The following is a 17,353-nucleotide window of genomic DNA, read 5'->3' on the forward strand; positions in this document are numbered from 1 at the left end:
GAGTGATAATTAGCCAATCCATGCTAATATAGCAGGAAACAAAGTCGGGATAAATGGATAATTTTCAGGTGAGCAAACTATAAATAGCAAAGTACTGCAGAGGCCTCAACTATTTAAGTTCAATATTAATGATTTGGATGAAGGGAAATTGTGTATTGTAGCCAAATTTGCTGAAGATACAAAGATAGGTAGGAAAAAAGTTGTGAGGAGGTTACAAAACTTCTGCAAGGAGATCTAAATAAGTTATGTGACAGGGCAAAAATATGGTAGATGAAATATAACATGGGAGAGTGTGATGTTGTCCATGTTGGCAAGATGACTAGAAAAAGCAAAACATTATTCAAATGGAGACAGTACAGAATGCTGCACTATAGAGGATCTGGGTGGCCTTATACACGAATCGTCAAAAGTTAGCATGCAGGTATAGCAAGTAATTAGGAAGGTAAGTGGAACATTGACCTTTATCGTAAGGGGAGTATACAAGTGGAGAAATCTTGCTACAACTATACAGGGCATTGATGAGACCACACCTGGAGTATTCTGTAGAAACTGGTGGATGTTTTCTGTCATGGTGGAATCTACATTTCGGGGGCAGAGTTTAGACAACAGAAGGCATAAGACTAATAGTAGAATGATTTAAAATTGGTAATGCTCAAGAGGGCAGAATTGGATAACCACAAATATCTCAGTTGTGGGACTGAATGAGATTGAGGGATTTGAAAAGGGTGAGAATTTTCAAATCAAGACATTGCTTATCCAGGAACCAAAGTAGGTCAGCTCAGTGAGCACAGGACAATATGTGAATGGAATTGTTGCAAATGAGGTCACAGGCAGCTCATACATGCAGAGAATAAATAATGAGGCTTGGCTGAAAGTCCAGCTCTTCAAATACCAGAAAACCTACATCCCAGAGGAAATATTGTTTGATTGACAGCTCGGGCTGCTTATCTCCACTGTTAATTTCACAATGTTTCTTAACACAAGTTAAATGGTTTCAAGGGTTTATGGTTTTCGAAACTTTAAAGGGGCTGGATGATTGATAGTCATTAGTCCAGACTTTTCTTTTCCCCAAGCATAGAAGAAAGCTGTCAATGGATTATATTTCATTACTTTTTTTACACACATTTCACTATGCGCTATAGTGTTAATTGGTTCTAGAATGCATATAGTGATCAGTGGGCATGGAAGTGCCAGATAAAGGCAAATTACTGTGAATGCTGGAATCTGAAACAAAAACAGAAAATGTTAGAAAATCTCAGCAGGTCTGACAGCATCTGTGGAGAGACAACACAACTAACATTTCAAGTCTGGATGCCCCTTCCTCAGAGCTTGGCATCGGAGTCATGAGGGGCCTGCGGATGGGTGGAAGGGCAAAGCTTTGCATAAGTAGCAAATGGGAACATGGGGGTGAGCTGGGGGAGGCGGCAGTATGTAATGGCATGAATAGGGCATGCGGAGTGTGAGGGATAAGAGCTGGAGAGTCTTTGTATTTTTTCACTGGGACAAAGTCCTAAGGCACAAATGTGGGCTGTTTAAACAGCTCACCTCCACACCCAGCAGCCCTTGGCCACATCCACAATTCTTTCCAGGACTTCAGCCCACACTCTGTCCCACGAATGAAGATCCTACTTTTGTGGTGCTTTCTCCCAAGACAGGAGTGCCAAAGTAGGAATCTTCCCAAATCCCCCTTCCTACTTTGGTTATGAAAATCTAGGCCAGAGAGAGAGAGGGAGACAGAGAGAGGGAAAGACAGTCAGATAGAGATTTACATTCAGGACATGCCAAAAAGTTGGGTCAACGAATTAATGCAGCAACTTGAATTATTATTGGCATCTGCTTCTTTGTCAGTTAAAGATATCCACGTGAAATGAATTTGGATAGTTACACCCCAGTTTCTAGAGAGGGTGGCAACAGTGGTTTTTTTTGCATCCGTATTTACTGAGGAAACGGGCATGGAGTCTACGGAAATAGGGCAAACAGGTAGGGAGTTCATGGAACCTTTACAGATTAAAGAGGAGGTGCTCGCTGTCTTGAGGCAAATCAGAGTGGATAAATCCCCAGGACCAGACAGGGTATTCCCACGGACCTTGAGGGAAGCTAGTGTTGAACTTGCAGGGGCCCTGGCAAACATATTTAAAATGTCAGTATTCACAGGGGAGGTGCCGGATGATTGGAGGGTGGCTCATGTTGTTCCGTTGTTTAAAAAAGGTTCCAAAAGAAATCCGGGAAATTATAGGCCAGTAAGTTTGACGTCGGTGGTGGGCAAGTTATTGGAAGGTGTGATAAGGGATAGGATCTACAAATATTTGGATAGACAGGGACTTATTAGGGAGAGTCAACATGGCTTTGTGCGTGGTAGGTCATGTTTGACCAATCTATTGGAGTTTTTCGAGGAGGTTACCAGGAAAGTGGATGAAGGGAAGGCGGAGGATGTTGTCTACCTGGATTTCAGCAAGGCCTTTGACAAGGTCCCTCATGGGAGGTTAGTTAGGAAGGTTCAGTCGCTGGGTATACATGGGGAGGTAGTAAACTGGAGTAGACACTGGCTCAATGGAAGAAGCCATAGAGTGGTTGTGGAGGATTGCTTCTCTGAGTGGAGGCCTGTGACTAGTGGTGTGCCGCAGGGATCGGTGTTGGGTCCATTGTTGTTTGTCATCTATATCAATGATCTGGATGATAATGTGGTAAATTGGATCAGCAAATTTGCTGATGATACAAAGATTGGAGGTGTAGTGGACAGTGAGGAAGGTTTTCAAAGCTTGCAGAGGGATTTGGACCAACTAGAAAAATGGGCTGAAAAATGGAAAATGGAATTTAACGCAGACAAGTGAGAGATATTGCACTTTGGAAGGACAAACCAAAGTAGAACGTAAAGGGTAAAATGGTAGCACTCTGAAGAGTGCAGTTGAACAGAGGGATCTGGGAATACAGGTACAGAATTCCCTAAAAGTGACGTCACAGGTGGATAGGGTCGTAAAGAGTGCCTTTGGTACATTGGCCTTTATAAATCGGAGTATCGAGTAAGTGTTATGGTAAGGTTATATAAGGTATTGGTGAGGCCGAATTTGGAGTATTGTGTACAGTTTTGGTCACCTAGTTACAGGAAGGGTGTAAATAAGGTTGAAAGAGTGCAGAGAAGGTTCATAAGGATGTTGCCGGGACTTGAGAAGCTGAGTTACAGAGAGAGATTGAATAGGTTGGGACTTTATTCCCTGGAGCGTAGAAGATTGAGGGGAGATTTGATAGAGGTGTATAAGATTTTGATGGGTATAGATAGAGTGAATGCAAGCAGGCTTTTTCCGCTGAGGCTAGGGGAGAAAAAAACCAGAGGGCATGGGTTAAGGGTGAAAGGAGAAAAGTTTAAAGGGAATATTAGGGGGGGTTTCTTCACGCAGAGAGTGGTGGGAGTGTGGAATGAGCTGCCGGATAAAGTGGTAAATGCGGGGTCACTTTTAGCATTTAAGAAAAACTTGGACGGGTTCATGGATGAGAGGGGTGTGGAGGGATATGGTCCAAGTGCAGGTCAGTGGGACTAGGCAAAAAATGGTTCGGCACAGACAAGAAGGGGCAAAAGGCCTGTTTCTGAGCTGTAATTTTCTATGGTTCTATTGATTAGCATTTTCTGAAACCCTTATCCATGCCTTGCTAGCTTTAAACTCAACCATTCATGTGCTTTCCTGGCCAGCCTCCCACCTTGCACCCTTCATAAACTTCAGCTCATACAAAACTCTACTCCCTCTATTATATGTGTGCCCTTACTCATGTAGTCACTGAACTATAATAGCCTAGATTTTACAGTATTGACACTGAGCATATCAGTCTTTATAGTCATCGCTTCTGTGAAACTGACACCATCTTCTGGAGCCTGCACATGCAGAATTAAATGCAAAAGTCCAGAAATTGCCATAACCCCAAGATTCACCATGTGGCATGTTGTTGAAGTCTCTTCAGTTTGCAATTGATCAGAAATCACTGTACTAATGAGAACTTTCCTTTTTACTGCAAGAACCCTTTAAAAAGTTACACATTGTTGAACAAGGCGTCATTGGACTTTCACAATGGCATACCAAGTTCGTAATCAATACTCAACAGGCCACTGGCTCAGAAAAATTATATATTTGTGAAATATCAAATTTCTCATGATTAAATATCCATATTTGTATACTTTTTAAAAAAGAATTTTGTCTTTGTCCTTCATCCAATGTTACAATCATTTATTTTACTCTCTCTGAAATGTAATTGAACGTGAAAGACAATCAGTTCCATTTTACTTCCTGGTTTGTTGTCTGTGAGAGTACTTCAAAATGATTGGTTGCTTACTCTGTTTGACGACATCAGTTGCTGAAGACTTGGAAATCGCTATGACTTTGCACCAGTTACATATGTTGGGAAAGGGCAAAACCAAAGATGAATGGTGGTGCTTTGTCTAGGATTGCAAAATCCAGGCCACTGACGCCCAATCCATCAACAATTTTAAAATTCTTATCCTTGTTTACAAAATAAACTAACGGTTACAATTCTAAAAGTGATGCTGGAGCAGAGAAATCTGTGGGTACATGTGTGCAAATCATTGAAAGTGACAGATTGAGAAAATTATTAAGAAGGCATCCTGGGTTTTATAAATAAAGGCAGAGTACATAACTTCAATGGAGGTTCTGGTGAACCTTTGTATAACATGATTTAGTTTCAACTGGTGCATTGTAATCAATTCTGGGCACACACTTCAGAAAGGATGTGAAGGCATGAGAGTACTTCCCAACTTCCTGCATAAACCCATTTTTTATAATTGGTCCACAATTCATTGGCCATGCTAAATTCTCCTTCAGTGTACCCGAACAGGTGCCAGAGTTTGGCGATGAGGGAATTTCCACAATAACTTCATTGCAATGTTAATGTAAGTCTATTTGTGACACAAATAAATAAACTTAAAAATTGACACCTGTGCCTTTAGCTTCATAGACCATAAGCTCTGACATACCTTCCCTAAAATTCTCCATCCTCATTAAAACCTACCTCTATTATCTGCCCTGAAATCTTGTGTGGCTCCATGTCAAATGTTGTTCAATACTTGCTCCTAGAAAGCATCTTTGGGCGTTTTATTACATTAAAGATCCTATAAAAATGTAAGTATTTGACGTTAGAAAATGTAGACAAATTTACATTCCACAAAATTAGGTCTCCTAAAGAAACCATCTTACATTCAGTGGCACCAATCTCTCTCTCAAATGTGAACATCTTACTTATATGAAGATCAATTCACACTGTTCTGCATCTACTTGTACAATAGTAATGGGGGGGGGGGGGGGGCGGCGGTGTCTAGAGACCCAGGGTAATGCTCTGGGGACCCAGGTTTGAATCCCACCATGGCAAATGGTGCACTTTGACTTCAACAATAAAATCTGGAAATAAAAGTCGAATGATGACCATGAAATCATCGTTGATTGTCGTAAAAACCCACCTAGTTCTTCACTAATTTTCTTCAGGGAAAGAACCCGGCTGCCCTTATCTCGTCTGATCTACACGAGTCCAGATCCACAGCAATATGGTTGACTCTTAACTGACCTCAAGGATGGACAAGAAATGCAGGCCCACCCAGCAACGCCCACATCCCACCAACGAATAAAAAAAATCTAGAGTCCTAACAATAACTCATTCACCTACACATATACATTCATGGGGCAGCACAGTAGCTAGTGCTGCTGCCTCAGCGCCAGGGACCTGGGTTCAATTCCCGGCTTGGGTCACTGTGTGTGGAGTTTGCACGCTCTCTCCGTGTCTCCACACGTTTCCTCCGGGTGCTCCGGTTTCCTCCCACAGTCCAAAAGACGTGCTGGTTTGGTGCATTGGCTATGCTAATTCTCCTTCAGTGTACTTGAACAGGCACCGGAGTGCGGCGACTAGGGGATTTTCACAGTAACTTCATTGCAGTGTTAATGTAAGCCTACCTGTGACACTAATAAATAAACTTTACATATCTTTCATGTCCACTTCTTTAATCTCCAGGACATAGGACTGTGTGTATATTGATTGGGTATTTAATTGTATTCAGATGCTGGACATTAACTGGAGGTTTACCTGTGGTCATTATATCGGAATAAGCTAAAACTGCAGTTGTTGAACTGGAGATGTAGGATATATAACGTACGTTTCAGGAGATTCAAAACTTTTAAATGCATATGGTTTAGTTATATCCTTTACCACCCAGCTATGAATTGTAGCATGATGAGACTTGAATATACATTAGTTTAGTTGCACTTATGTCCATTGTTCCAACTAACTTTCACCCAATATAAAAATAATTTTTATATAAGTTGTGACAGCCCTTTGACTTATTTCCTAACGTCTTAAGTTCCGTATTCATCACATTTCTTTAGTCTATTTTAAAATTTTGATGCCAGTGCCTGCCTTTGGTCACAATTGACCATCCTGCAGCAGAGCACCAACCTAACTTTGTAATAACCAAAGCCAAGTTCAAATAAATAGGACTATTTTGGCAGTAGAGTACAGATAATTGCTGGAATGAAAGATAATTTGTCATTGTCTCCAGGATTCTTCTTCCAACAAACATAGAAAATTTAACCTAACTCCACCAGCCCTGTGAATTTAATTTTCAGGGAGCCACGTTTAGCTCAATATATCAGTGCTTTTTTTGGCATATACTGCACCTCTCCTGTGTCATATCTAGTTATGCAATTTTGCTTGTGTTATCACTGTCCATCTTTCTTACCCAAACTCAAGTTTGCATTTGCCCTTCTTAAATGATATCAGACATTGGTTTGCTCTCAACTATGCAGGTATTTACTGCATAGAACTTTGGTGAGGCCACAGCCAGAATACTGTGTGCAGTTCTGGTCGCCACATTATCAGAAGAATGTGATTGTATTGGAGGGGGTGCAGAGGCGATTCATCAGGATGCTGTCTGGGATGGAACATTTAAATTATGAAGAGGTTGGATAGGTTTGGGTTGTTTTCATTGGAGCAGAGAAGACCAAAGGATGACTTGATCCAGGTGTACAAGATTGTGAGGGACACAGAGCGGATAAGAAGAAGCTATTCCCATTAGCTAAAGAATCAGTCATGAGGGAGCACAGATTCAAGGTGAGGAGCAGGTTTGGCGTTTGGTGGGGGGGGGCATTGATTACACAGAGGATGGTGACAGTCTGGAATGTGTTGCCTTGGAGGGTGGTTGAGGCAAGTTTGGAACAACATAACATTCATGGCTATGGGTCAAGTGCTGGTCAATGGGAGGTCAGGTGTTTCTTGCATGTCAGTGCAGACTTAGTGGGGCAAAGGATCTCTTCTACACTGTATGATTCTATGAAAATAGTGTTGTCAATGGACGTCAATGAAAGACGACTAGATTTTCTCCTAGTGGAGATGATCATTGCCCGGCATGAATGTTACTTGCCACTTGTCAGCCCAAGCCTGAATGTTATCATATGGACATGGATTATGTCAATATCTGAGACTAGATTTATATTCCTGATTTAATTTAATTTAAATGTCAACAGCTGCCGTGATGGGATTTGAACCTATGACCTCAGGTCATTAGTCTGGGCCTCTGAATTCAAGTCCAGTAACATTATCACGACATCACATCTTAGCACAATCAAAATTGTTTAGTAAGTATTGTCTACTCACATCTAATGCTGAACACTATGTTCTGAGTTTTGCAAGCACAGCACATTATTCCCAGGATAGCCTTGACATACCCTATTTTGGCATAAGCTTGCACGGTGAGCAACGGGCTTGCACCCGATTTGCGAGGTTGTCAATAAAGCCAATCTTATAGCACGTGGAACTGTAGGAATCCCAATCTGTATGCTAACCAGTGAACATGGGCTTGTGGTAGACAGTAATAGAGACCCCATTGGCAGATTTAATTAGCACGTCAAGGGAGCTTATTTGACTGCTTTGTTTTAAAGGTGAATCTGAGTGCAAGATGGAATCCATTAAGAGGTGTAAACAGAAATGTGATGATAACCAGATAAGCTGTTTTTACATTAATTGAGGGATAAATATTGGCCAGGTTCATAGTGATAACTCCAACAGTGCCAAGGGATCTTTTACATCCACACAAGGGGCCTCAGTGTAATGTCTCATTCGAAAGACCATACCTCCAAATCGTTTAGCACACCCTCAGCACTGCGCTCTGTCAGCCCTTATTCTTGTGTTCAAGTCCTGTGACTTACAGGCAAGTGTGCTACCAACTGATTTGAATTTGCCGGTGAACAAGTCCACTAATTTAATAAAAATATGAAAATCCCATTAATCTGTATCTTCCAGGTAAATTTAGGTATATGACATTTCAAGGAAAAAGCAGTTCTTTTTCTTGACTGTGAGACTTAATGATTCAGCACAGAAAGAACAGTTGGATTATATTGCTTGTTATTTGGTAGCTCTTTCGGGTACCAATGTAATAAACGAACTCAAATTAACTTAGGGACAAAGTAAAAGGGGCAGCTCCCCAAAAGGAAGGGGGAACAGCCCGAACCAAAAACAAAGTCGAAAGGAAACTTAAAACGTCAAACCAAAAGGTGATTATCGGGGTCGATAATACACCCCAGCCCCTGCGGCGCCCAGCGGTCGCGGAAGGCGTCAACCGCGCCCGTGGACACCGCATGCTCCCTCTCCAGAGACACCTGGCCGCGAATGTAGCCGCGGTAGTGGGGCAGACAGTCGGGATGGACGGCCCCGTCGATCGCCCGCTGCCTGGACCTATTGATGGCGCGTCCCGCCAGGCCCAGGAGCAGGTTCACGAGGAGGTCGGCATCCCGACCCGCCCCTCTCCGCACCAGGTGCCCGTAGATCAGGAGCGTGGGACTGAAGTGCAAACAAAACATCAGTAAGAGGTGTTTGAGGAAACCAAAAAGGGTGTGCAGCCTAAAACACAGAACGTAGACATGGTCCACGGACTCCACGAGGCCACAGAAAGGGCAGTCTCGGGAGCCCGTGTACCGGAAAAACCTACGGTTGCACGGCACTGCTGCGTGCAGCACCCTCCACCCCAGGTCCCCGAGATAATTGGGGGAGATCCCTCCGTAGAGGGACCTCCGCCGCCCGGCGGCAACAAGGCCCGCCAAGGTGTATCCGGGCGACGGGCGAGGACGCGGTAGTGAAAGGTGTGCAGCAGCAGCCCGTACAGGAAACGCCTCTGCGCGGTGGAAAGGGCACGGAGGGCATTTCCGCGAGGCGGCACACGCAGTGGGGCACCTGACCCGGGATGTCACTCGATCCACTCACTTTGCTCTTTTCCAACAGTATGCAATTTTATTCCCTTCAATGCCCTCTCGAAAGAGTATCTTTCAGGTAGTGTATTTCACAAAACTCAATGTAAAAAAAAATGTTTCTATATGCTGCCATTTTTTGCCAACCTTAACAATCTCTGCTTATTTATTCTATCAAACTCATAATTGTTAACACCCCTATAAAATCTCTCCTTAATCTTCTCTGCTCTGGTGAATGACCCCAGTTTCCACATAACAGAAAACACTCATCTTTCCTAAATTATTGTGTCTACAATTCAAGATGATATTTCAGCTAAAACATATCCAATATCTTGTCATGGTTTAGAACATCTTTGCTTTTGTACTCTGTATCTCTATTAATAAAAACAATGTGGATTTTTCATCTTGCCTAGAATTGTTAAAAAAGTTAAAATTTTGTTGTTAAAAATTCTGTGAAAGCTAGTCACAAATTAAAGTTGAAGAACCTGATAAGTCCTCAGCACAGAAACACTACATCCATAGAAATATAAATTATATTATAAACTGTCGTGAACCTTGTACCCAAATGCCAGTTTAATGTCAGTGATGGAAAGGACAAAATTCTCAATTGGAGAAGTATGAACAAAGTTAGCATAGACTTATTAAAGGTACGTTGTGTCTATCAAACGTAATTGAGTTCTATGAACTAGCTAAGGGTTGATTAGAGTGCAGTGGATGTTGTATATTGTATATGTTGTCTAGACTTCCAAAGAGCATTTGACAAAATACTACGGTACAGATTTATTCAGAAAATGGAAGCACATGGAATTAATGGGATGTTGGTAACTCTGACACATAATTGGCTAAAGGTGGCCAGCATAGATTTACAGTAAATAGATGTTTCTTTCTAACTGGAGAGAAGTCTTCAATGGGTTCCCCCAGCGGTCAGTATTTCGACCTTTGTTTTTCTTTTTATATGTAAATGACATGAACCTGAGAACAAGAGCACAATTTTTAATTTTGCAGCTGAAAAACTTAACATAGTAATTAGTGAGGATAGTACCAGACTTCAGCAGACTCCCTAAATGAACAGACATATGGCATATACAATTTAAAACAGCAAGTGTGAAGTGATGCATTTTGGGAGGAACACCATGAAGAGACAGTATAAACTAATTAGGACTAATGTAAAAAGGGTGCAAAAGCAGAGGAACCTGGTGATGCATATTTGCATATCTTTGAAAGTGGCAAGGCAAGTATCATAAAATCCCGACAGTGCAGAAGAGGCCATCCAGCCCATCAAGTCTACACCAACTTTCTGCCAGAGTATTTAACCCAGGCCGTCTCCCCCACACATTTCTGATGGCTAATCCATCTAACCTATACAACCTGGGACACTAAGGGCCAATTTAGCACGGCCAATTCACCTAACCTGCACATCTTTGGACTGTGGGAGGAAACCAGTGCACCCAGAAAAAACCCACAGACACAGATGAATGTGCATACTCCACACCGTCCATCTAAGGCTGGAATTGAACTCGGGTCCATAAAGCTGTGATGCAGCAATGCTAACCACTGTGCCACTAAGTCAGTTAAGAAAGCAGGAGATACTTGACTTTGTAAATCATGTTATTTACAAAACAATCATTAGGCCTCAGCTGGAGTACTGCAGACAATTCTGTGCACATTTTAGGCAGGATGTCAAGACCTAGAAGCGCAAAGGAGATTTAGCAGACCAGGAATGAGGAACTAATCATTTGGAAAGATTAGAGAAACTGAGTTTATTCAGAATGCAAAAGGGGAAGAGACCAAATAGAAACATTCAAATTTGAAAGTTTTTCATAAAGTAGAAAGAAAATAATTGTCAAAAAAGCAATGAGCAATATGCCCCCACAGAACCCCCATCACCAACACAAGATCTGGAATACTAACCAAAACGGTGGTGGAATCAGACCCCATAGGAACTTTCAAAAGGCAATTTAGAATGATTACAGCACGTCATCGAACATGTCTATGCCAGCTCGAAACTAGAGCAACTCAGCTAGTCTCAGTCTCCACGTGGTCCTGTAACCTTTTTCCTCAGGTGCTTATCCAAAACCTTTCTGGAAGTCACAATTGAATCTGCCTCTACTGCTCAGACAGTTCATTCCAGATTATAACCATTCCCTCTGTAAATAAGGTTTGCCACAATATCACCATTGTTCTTTATCCTCTGCTTTGAGATTCTTTTGCCAATGGAACAGTTTCTTTCTCCAACTAGTTTGTCTAAACCCTTCATGATTTTGAACACGTCTAACTTGGTGTCCTCTCAATCTTCTTTTCTCCAAGGAAAGAAACCACATCTTCTACAATCTATCCATGTGACTGATACCCCTCATCCTAGAACGATTCTCACAATTAACTTAAGTAATAATTTATAGGGATGGGAAAAAGATGGGATGTTTATTTATTAGTGTCACAAGTCGGCTAACATTAACTCTACAATAAAGTTTGTGCGAAAATTGTCACCACACTCTGGCACCTGTTCCAGTACACTGAGGGAAACTTTAGCATGGACAACCCACCTAACCAGCACGTCTTTCAGAATGTGCGAGGAAACCGGAGCACCCAGAGGAAACCCAAGCAGACAGGGGGAGTAGATGCAGACTCTGCACAGACTGTGACCTAAGTCGGGAATCGAATATGGGTCCTGGCACTGTGAGGCAGCAGTGCTAACCATTGTGCTACCCATATGGGATGTGGGACTAAATTGGGCGGCTCTTTCAAAAGCTGGCACAGAGATAACAAGTTCAATGACTCCCTCCTTGCTTTAAGATTCTGATTCCAAATTGTTCATGAGGTGAAACTAACTTTATGGTTAAGAGCCATTCGTTCATTGCAAGGAAAACTAAAATTACACATGGGAGCTTTACACCTCTCCTTCCCCCAACACCCCCCCCCCCCCCCAAATTAAAAATATTAATCTAAAATTAAAAATAAATTTAGAAAGCTGGGTTGAATTAAATAACATTTCCTTTTTAAAAAGCAGTGTGCGCAACTGCTACAAAATTTGAAAAAGATACATGCAATGAAAAGGTACAAGAGGTGGACACTCTTAACACCCAGTTCTCTCCTAAAAGTAGAGAAAGTCATAAAAAGACATCATAAATACGTAAATTTAATGATTAAAAGCCAAAGCAACAAATGTCACAAGCAATTGTGGGTGTGTTGGATCTTTTCATGAAAATGAAGGATATGTTAGAATGTGTTTGGCATTGATGTGCAATAAGTTCAGTTCTCGTTTTTCTAGTAGTACCATGTCCCATCAAATCAGGAAGTGTTTTTCCTACAGTGAAAACCTTACAAAAATAACAATGTTTTGCTATACGAACAGGCAAATGTTATTTAGATTTCTGAAATCCAGGGAAGCAAGATGCAAGTCAGCTGGTCTGGATTTAGCTATTAGAATAAAAAGTGAATTTACCAAGAACAGAGGATTAAAGAGGGATGCACAAGATCATCCCTCTGGCATCTGAGAGTTCACACCATTTTTCCAGAGGAGGGTTAGGAAGCAGATTGAGCGATACCATCTCTGTTTCTAGGACTTGTAAGATCCTATCAACTACAAGTATTAAAACCTTAATCTACTTAAGTGGAGAGGTGAAAGGAGGTTCCTGTTATAGATCAGTTGGATTAAATGGTCCATCTGTCCTAAAAACTCTTATTTTAATGTTGCAACTTTAGGTTCAAATAACTATATTTGAATACCATTCACTCCTTGGCATAAATTGGACAGCAATGTCCTGAAAGTTCCTTGAGAAATAGTTATGAAGAGTTCAGAAATCATCTGCTGCTCTTGATAGTATTCTAACTATAGAAAGCTTGAAAATGATTATTTGTCCATCGTTAAGGGTTGACGTGATTGGGATTGTGAAAAGTAATGTTAAAACTATATGGTGATCTGCTTGTAACAAGATCTCAATTTATTATACAGGTAAAACTGACATAAGTGTTAATATATTGGAATAGACAACACCAAATCACGTCTTTGTTATAATTAACTGCTGTTTGTGGTATTTGCAATTTATTCAGCTTTTTTTTGAAAAGACAGTACTTTCCCATACATCCACTTAAGAAACTATTCTACAAAAAAGTTCAGAAAAATTGAGTTGTAATTGAAAAAAGTGTTCTAGTACTTTTCATAGACCCGAATGGCATAATATATTTCATAGCCAGATACTTTCAGTTGAGGTCACTATTGTTATATCGGCAAAAGCAGCAACCAAATTGCACAAGCATTTACAAGCAAGAAATGAGATGGCTGTGTTTTTTTGGTTCAGGAACAAATGATGGCTAAATCTCTGGAAATACTAGGACAGCACAGCACCAGGCACCTCAGTCCCATTCCAGTCTTGGGTGAGTGTGGCATTTATACCTATTCCCAGTGTCTGTATGGGATTCCTCCGGCTGCTCCAATTTCCTCCCACAGTCCAAAGATGTGCAGGTTAGGTGGACTGACTATGCGAAATCGTCGCTCAATGTCCCACGATGTGTAGTTTAGGGCGATTAGTGGGATAAATGCATAGGGTTACAGGGTAAGATGCTCTGGAGAGTCAGTGTAGAACTGATGGGACAAATGGCTTCCTTCTGCACTGTAGGGGTTCTATGATTCTAACTTCCTTGCTCTTCAAATAATGTGCTGGTTCCTCTATATGCATCTGAACAAGAAAATTGAGCCTCGGTTTCAAAATCATACATCTTTCTTTGAAAGATAAAGCCTGCAATACAGCATTCCATCCATACTACAGCCAAGTTTCGGCATGGAATGTGTGTTCAAATCTATTGTGGCAAGGAGATTTCATGGCCACATTGGTCATTTAGGTAGCTCAAGATTACGTACAAAAGAATTTAAAAAGCTTGGATCAAAACCCCAACACAAAGGAATAAATGGCTTAAATGCTGAGTGATTTGGAAAATAATTTAACTTTTTGCTCTTTTCACTTTAGATTTTTGTATGCTTTCTTGGAAGTAAATTAAAATGTGTCACTTTATTTATGAAAATCAACATATATGCCATATACACAAGAGATACCCATTTTCTAAAAGTTCTTATCTGAATTATAGAGACGTACTTCTAATAATTAACTATTTATGCAATTATTTCTTTTTCAGACGAAATTGTAACTGCACCAGCAGAAATGAATCAAAAATTAAGCTTTGCACACTCATTTGCGCAAGATGCTGACAAATCTCATCTGAAGTCATTTTGATTTATAGCATCAATTTACCCCAAAATCCAAAATAATTTTACCATTATAAAAGCACACAATGTAAACACATTTTAATTAACCAACTGCCATATTTTTCTTCTCCTTTTAATAAGCAGCAAATGTTGATTAGGTCAGGGAGTTCAGGTTGGCATCAAGCATTTTCATTTGCTTAACATTCGATTGTTCCTGTTTTCTTCTGATAAAATTATGAACACTCCCTTGTTAAAAATAAAATATCATACAGATTTGAGATCAGACAAACATTGGAGATGATCTTTCACTTGGTAATTAAATCCCTGTTAAAGTTACAGCTAATACTGCATTTATGCTAGTGCATTTTGCGAAGACTGACATTTGTGCCCCAGAACATGAATAGCGTGCAAGAAATAATCTTATACGAATCAAATGCCAACTTAAGGGCCTTCTCAGCAACAAAACATAATTTATTGAATTTGTAGAATCATAAATCACAGGTCATTCAGCTCTGCCAGCTTTTTGCAAGTGCTAGCCAATTAGTTCCACTCCCTTACTCTTCCTGCATATCCTCACAATTATTCCCCCTTCAAGTATTCGAACTATTCAAACTGCTTCACTGCCCTTTCAGGTAGCGCATTCTAGATCACAACAGCATTAAGAATCAGCTCCCCTCTGCCAATTACATGAACTCTGTACGCTATTATCGAATCTCCCTGCAAGTGATAAGTTTCTCCCTGCTGACTCCATCAGTACCCCTCAATTTCCAACACCTCTTTTAAATCTCCCCCTCGCTCTTTTTTGCTGTGAGAATAATTTATTGCACAAAATCACAATTGCAGATGAAAAGCTTAACAGTAATTATTCCAGTACACACATTTTAAACTACTTTGAAAAACATGATCTTGGCTGCGAGTTTGTATTCCAACTCAAAAAAATGCAATAAATCGGGGGGGAGGGGGGCAATTTGTGAAGATAAATGCCATGATCACAATTTACATGTTACAGAGCACTCTACCCCCAACATACACACAATAACCAGCCGGGTTGATTTCATTTTTGAGTCATATTGGAAAGAGGGGAGACGGTTTGAAGAAGTGGATGAATATGCGCAGCTCCCTCAGAACTGCAGCTCTACCATAAGGTTATAGCCGAACCTAACTTCAGTACATTTCCACGCTGCTGGCCAGATTTTAAAAAAAGACACCCTCAAGCGAACATCGCTTCAGGAGTCAGTGCGCCATTTCTGGAACCTTCCAAGCAACACAAGCCGCCGCCATTTTGTGCCCGTCTCCAGCAAGAACGAGGTTTTCTTTTTAAAACGTTTACAAACAACATTTTTTTTAAAAAAGGGACTAGCGCGCATTTTAAGCGCTCGATCTGTCCGAAAACGTCGACAAAATCATTTTGGAACAATTAACAAAATAAAACGCCAAGACAACGCCCTACGGATCGGAGTTGCAGTTGGGTATTCGAAAATTTGAAAAAGGCTCCTTTGCAAACCGCAGCCGCGACTTTATTATGAAGGCGGCGGCGATCAAAGTTTACGGCAACTCTTAACTGATTCACACATGGATCCCCCCCCCCCCCGGATTTGGCGGCTAAAGAATAAAGAATCGTTTCCTTTTTAAAAAAAGATTCACGGAGTTAAAACATTTTGCTCGAAGGGATCTGAAATCGCGGGGGGGGGGGGGGGTGGGGGTGGAAGAGAGAGAAAGAAAATGGGTTCAAACAGACCCCGTCGAGAGCTCCACAATTCAGCTCGGTTTAATTTTTAAAAAACGCCATTTCAGCCGCTCACCCCCCTCCCCGAACTGCTGAACGGACGTCGGAAGCTTTTCAAAAAGAAGCCAAATATAAGATTTTCTGGCGTGGTGTTGGCCGTTATATTCCAGGGGTCGTTTAAAAAGAAAAACCCGCACATGTTGGGGGGGGTGGGCGAATTACGAACGTCGATTCAGCAAGAGCGATAGTGGGGAAGAGGGAGTTGGGGGTAGGTAAAAGAATCTCAAAAATAAAAATCAGCAATAGGTCGAAATAATCTGCATCCAGATGTCGAGTAAGCTGTCCTGTTCTCCCTTTCTCCGACACCTCGCCGCGATGTGAGCAAACCCGCCGGGCTCTCGGTGCCAAAGTGAGAACTGTCGGCGGCGGCCGCCAGGCTTTTCCCCCTCTCTCGCCTCTTAAGTAAATTTCCCCGCGTGTGTGTGTGTGTCCGTGTCTCTCTCTCTCCTCACTCACTCAACACGCACACATCGACAGTCTCGGTCGTATTTTCTGTGACAAAGTCTAACCAAGGATAACGTCATGTTGTTACACTGTAGCAGATCATGTTGTCGCAAGTGGACAAACGTCAGGAGCTTACATACAAAAAAATGGGCGGCTAAAGTAACAGGAGACACGGCGAGCACACCGCTCCTGTCAACTCAGTCGGAGGGGGCAATACAAAAAGCACACACACACACATACATATATATATATAGAAATAAGGGAAAGGGGTCAATTCAACCCACACCTCGGCTGCAAAGAGCAATTCAGCACTTTCTATCCAGCTTCAAATCCAACAAGAGGTTAGGGGGTGAAAAGAGAAATGCCTCCTCCCCCCAGCTTGCTCTTCCTCGACAAGGCTGAAACCTGAAAAATGTGCACTTTCCCCCGCCCCTCAATTAAATGATCAGCGAGCTCCCAACTTCAAAAGAGCCGTGAGAAACTTGCAAAGATATACGTTGATCGACGGCGCCTTTTTTTTGCTTTCCCCCCCCACAATCTCTGCATATTTGAGGAATTTAAACGCCAGCATGCAAATTGCAAATGTGTGTTTCGCCTGCAATCTCCGCGGTTCAAAATCGATTTGTGCACGAAAGGAAAGGCACTGAACTCATCTGAAGCCGCTGTTGTAAAATCAATTTCACTAAAAAATCAAAT

At 41.5% G+C, this 17,353-nt stretch overlaps 1 protein-coding gene across 12 annotated transcripts in view; it reads right to left on the reverse strand.

Annotated features, from left to right (window-relative positions):
• LOC144506712 (cAMP-responsive element modulator) overlaps window positions 1-17,353 on the reverse strand; it is a 132,192-nt gene that overhangs the window by 114,028 nt on the left and 811 nt on the right. For 5 of the 12 annotated variants that reach the window (XR_013499959.1, XM_078233108.1, XM_078233146.1 and 2 more), the window contains exon 2: window positions 5,014-5,113. The exons of 4 other annotated variants lie outside the window; for them this stretch is intronic. Coding sequence is in view for 4 of the 8 variants with exons in the window: in XM_078233146.1 (XP_078089272.1) it covers window positions 5,014-5,049 (36 nt within the window). In the remaining 4 variants the exon portion in view is untranslated. Of the gene's footprint in view, window positions 1-5,013; window positions 5,114-10,094; window positions 10,148-13,620; window positions 16,757-17,353 lie in introns of those variants that run through there. 3 more of the 12 variants (XM_078233138.1, XM_078233105.1, XM_078233130.1) reach the window with 3 other exon arrangements.

The sequence above is a fragment of the Mustelus asterias genome, chromosome 2, assembly GCF_964213995.1.
Source record: "Mustelus asterias chromosome 2, sMusAst1.hap1.1, whole genome shotgun sequence".
NCBI classification, from domain to species: domain Eukaryota; kingdom Metazoa; phylum Chordata; class Chondrichthyes; order Carcharhiniformes; family Triakidae; genus Mustelus; species Mustelus asterias.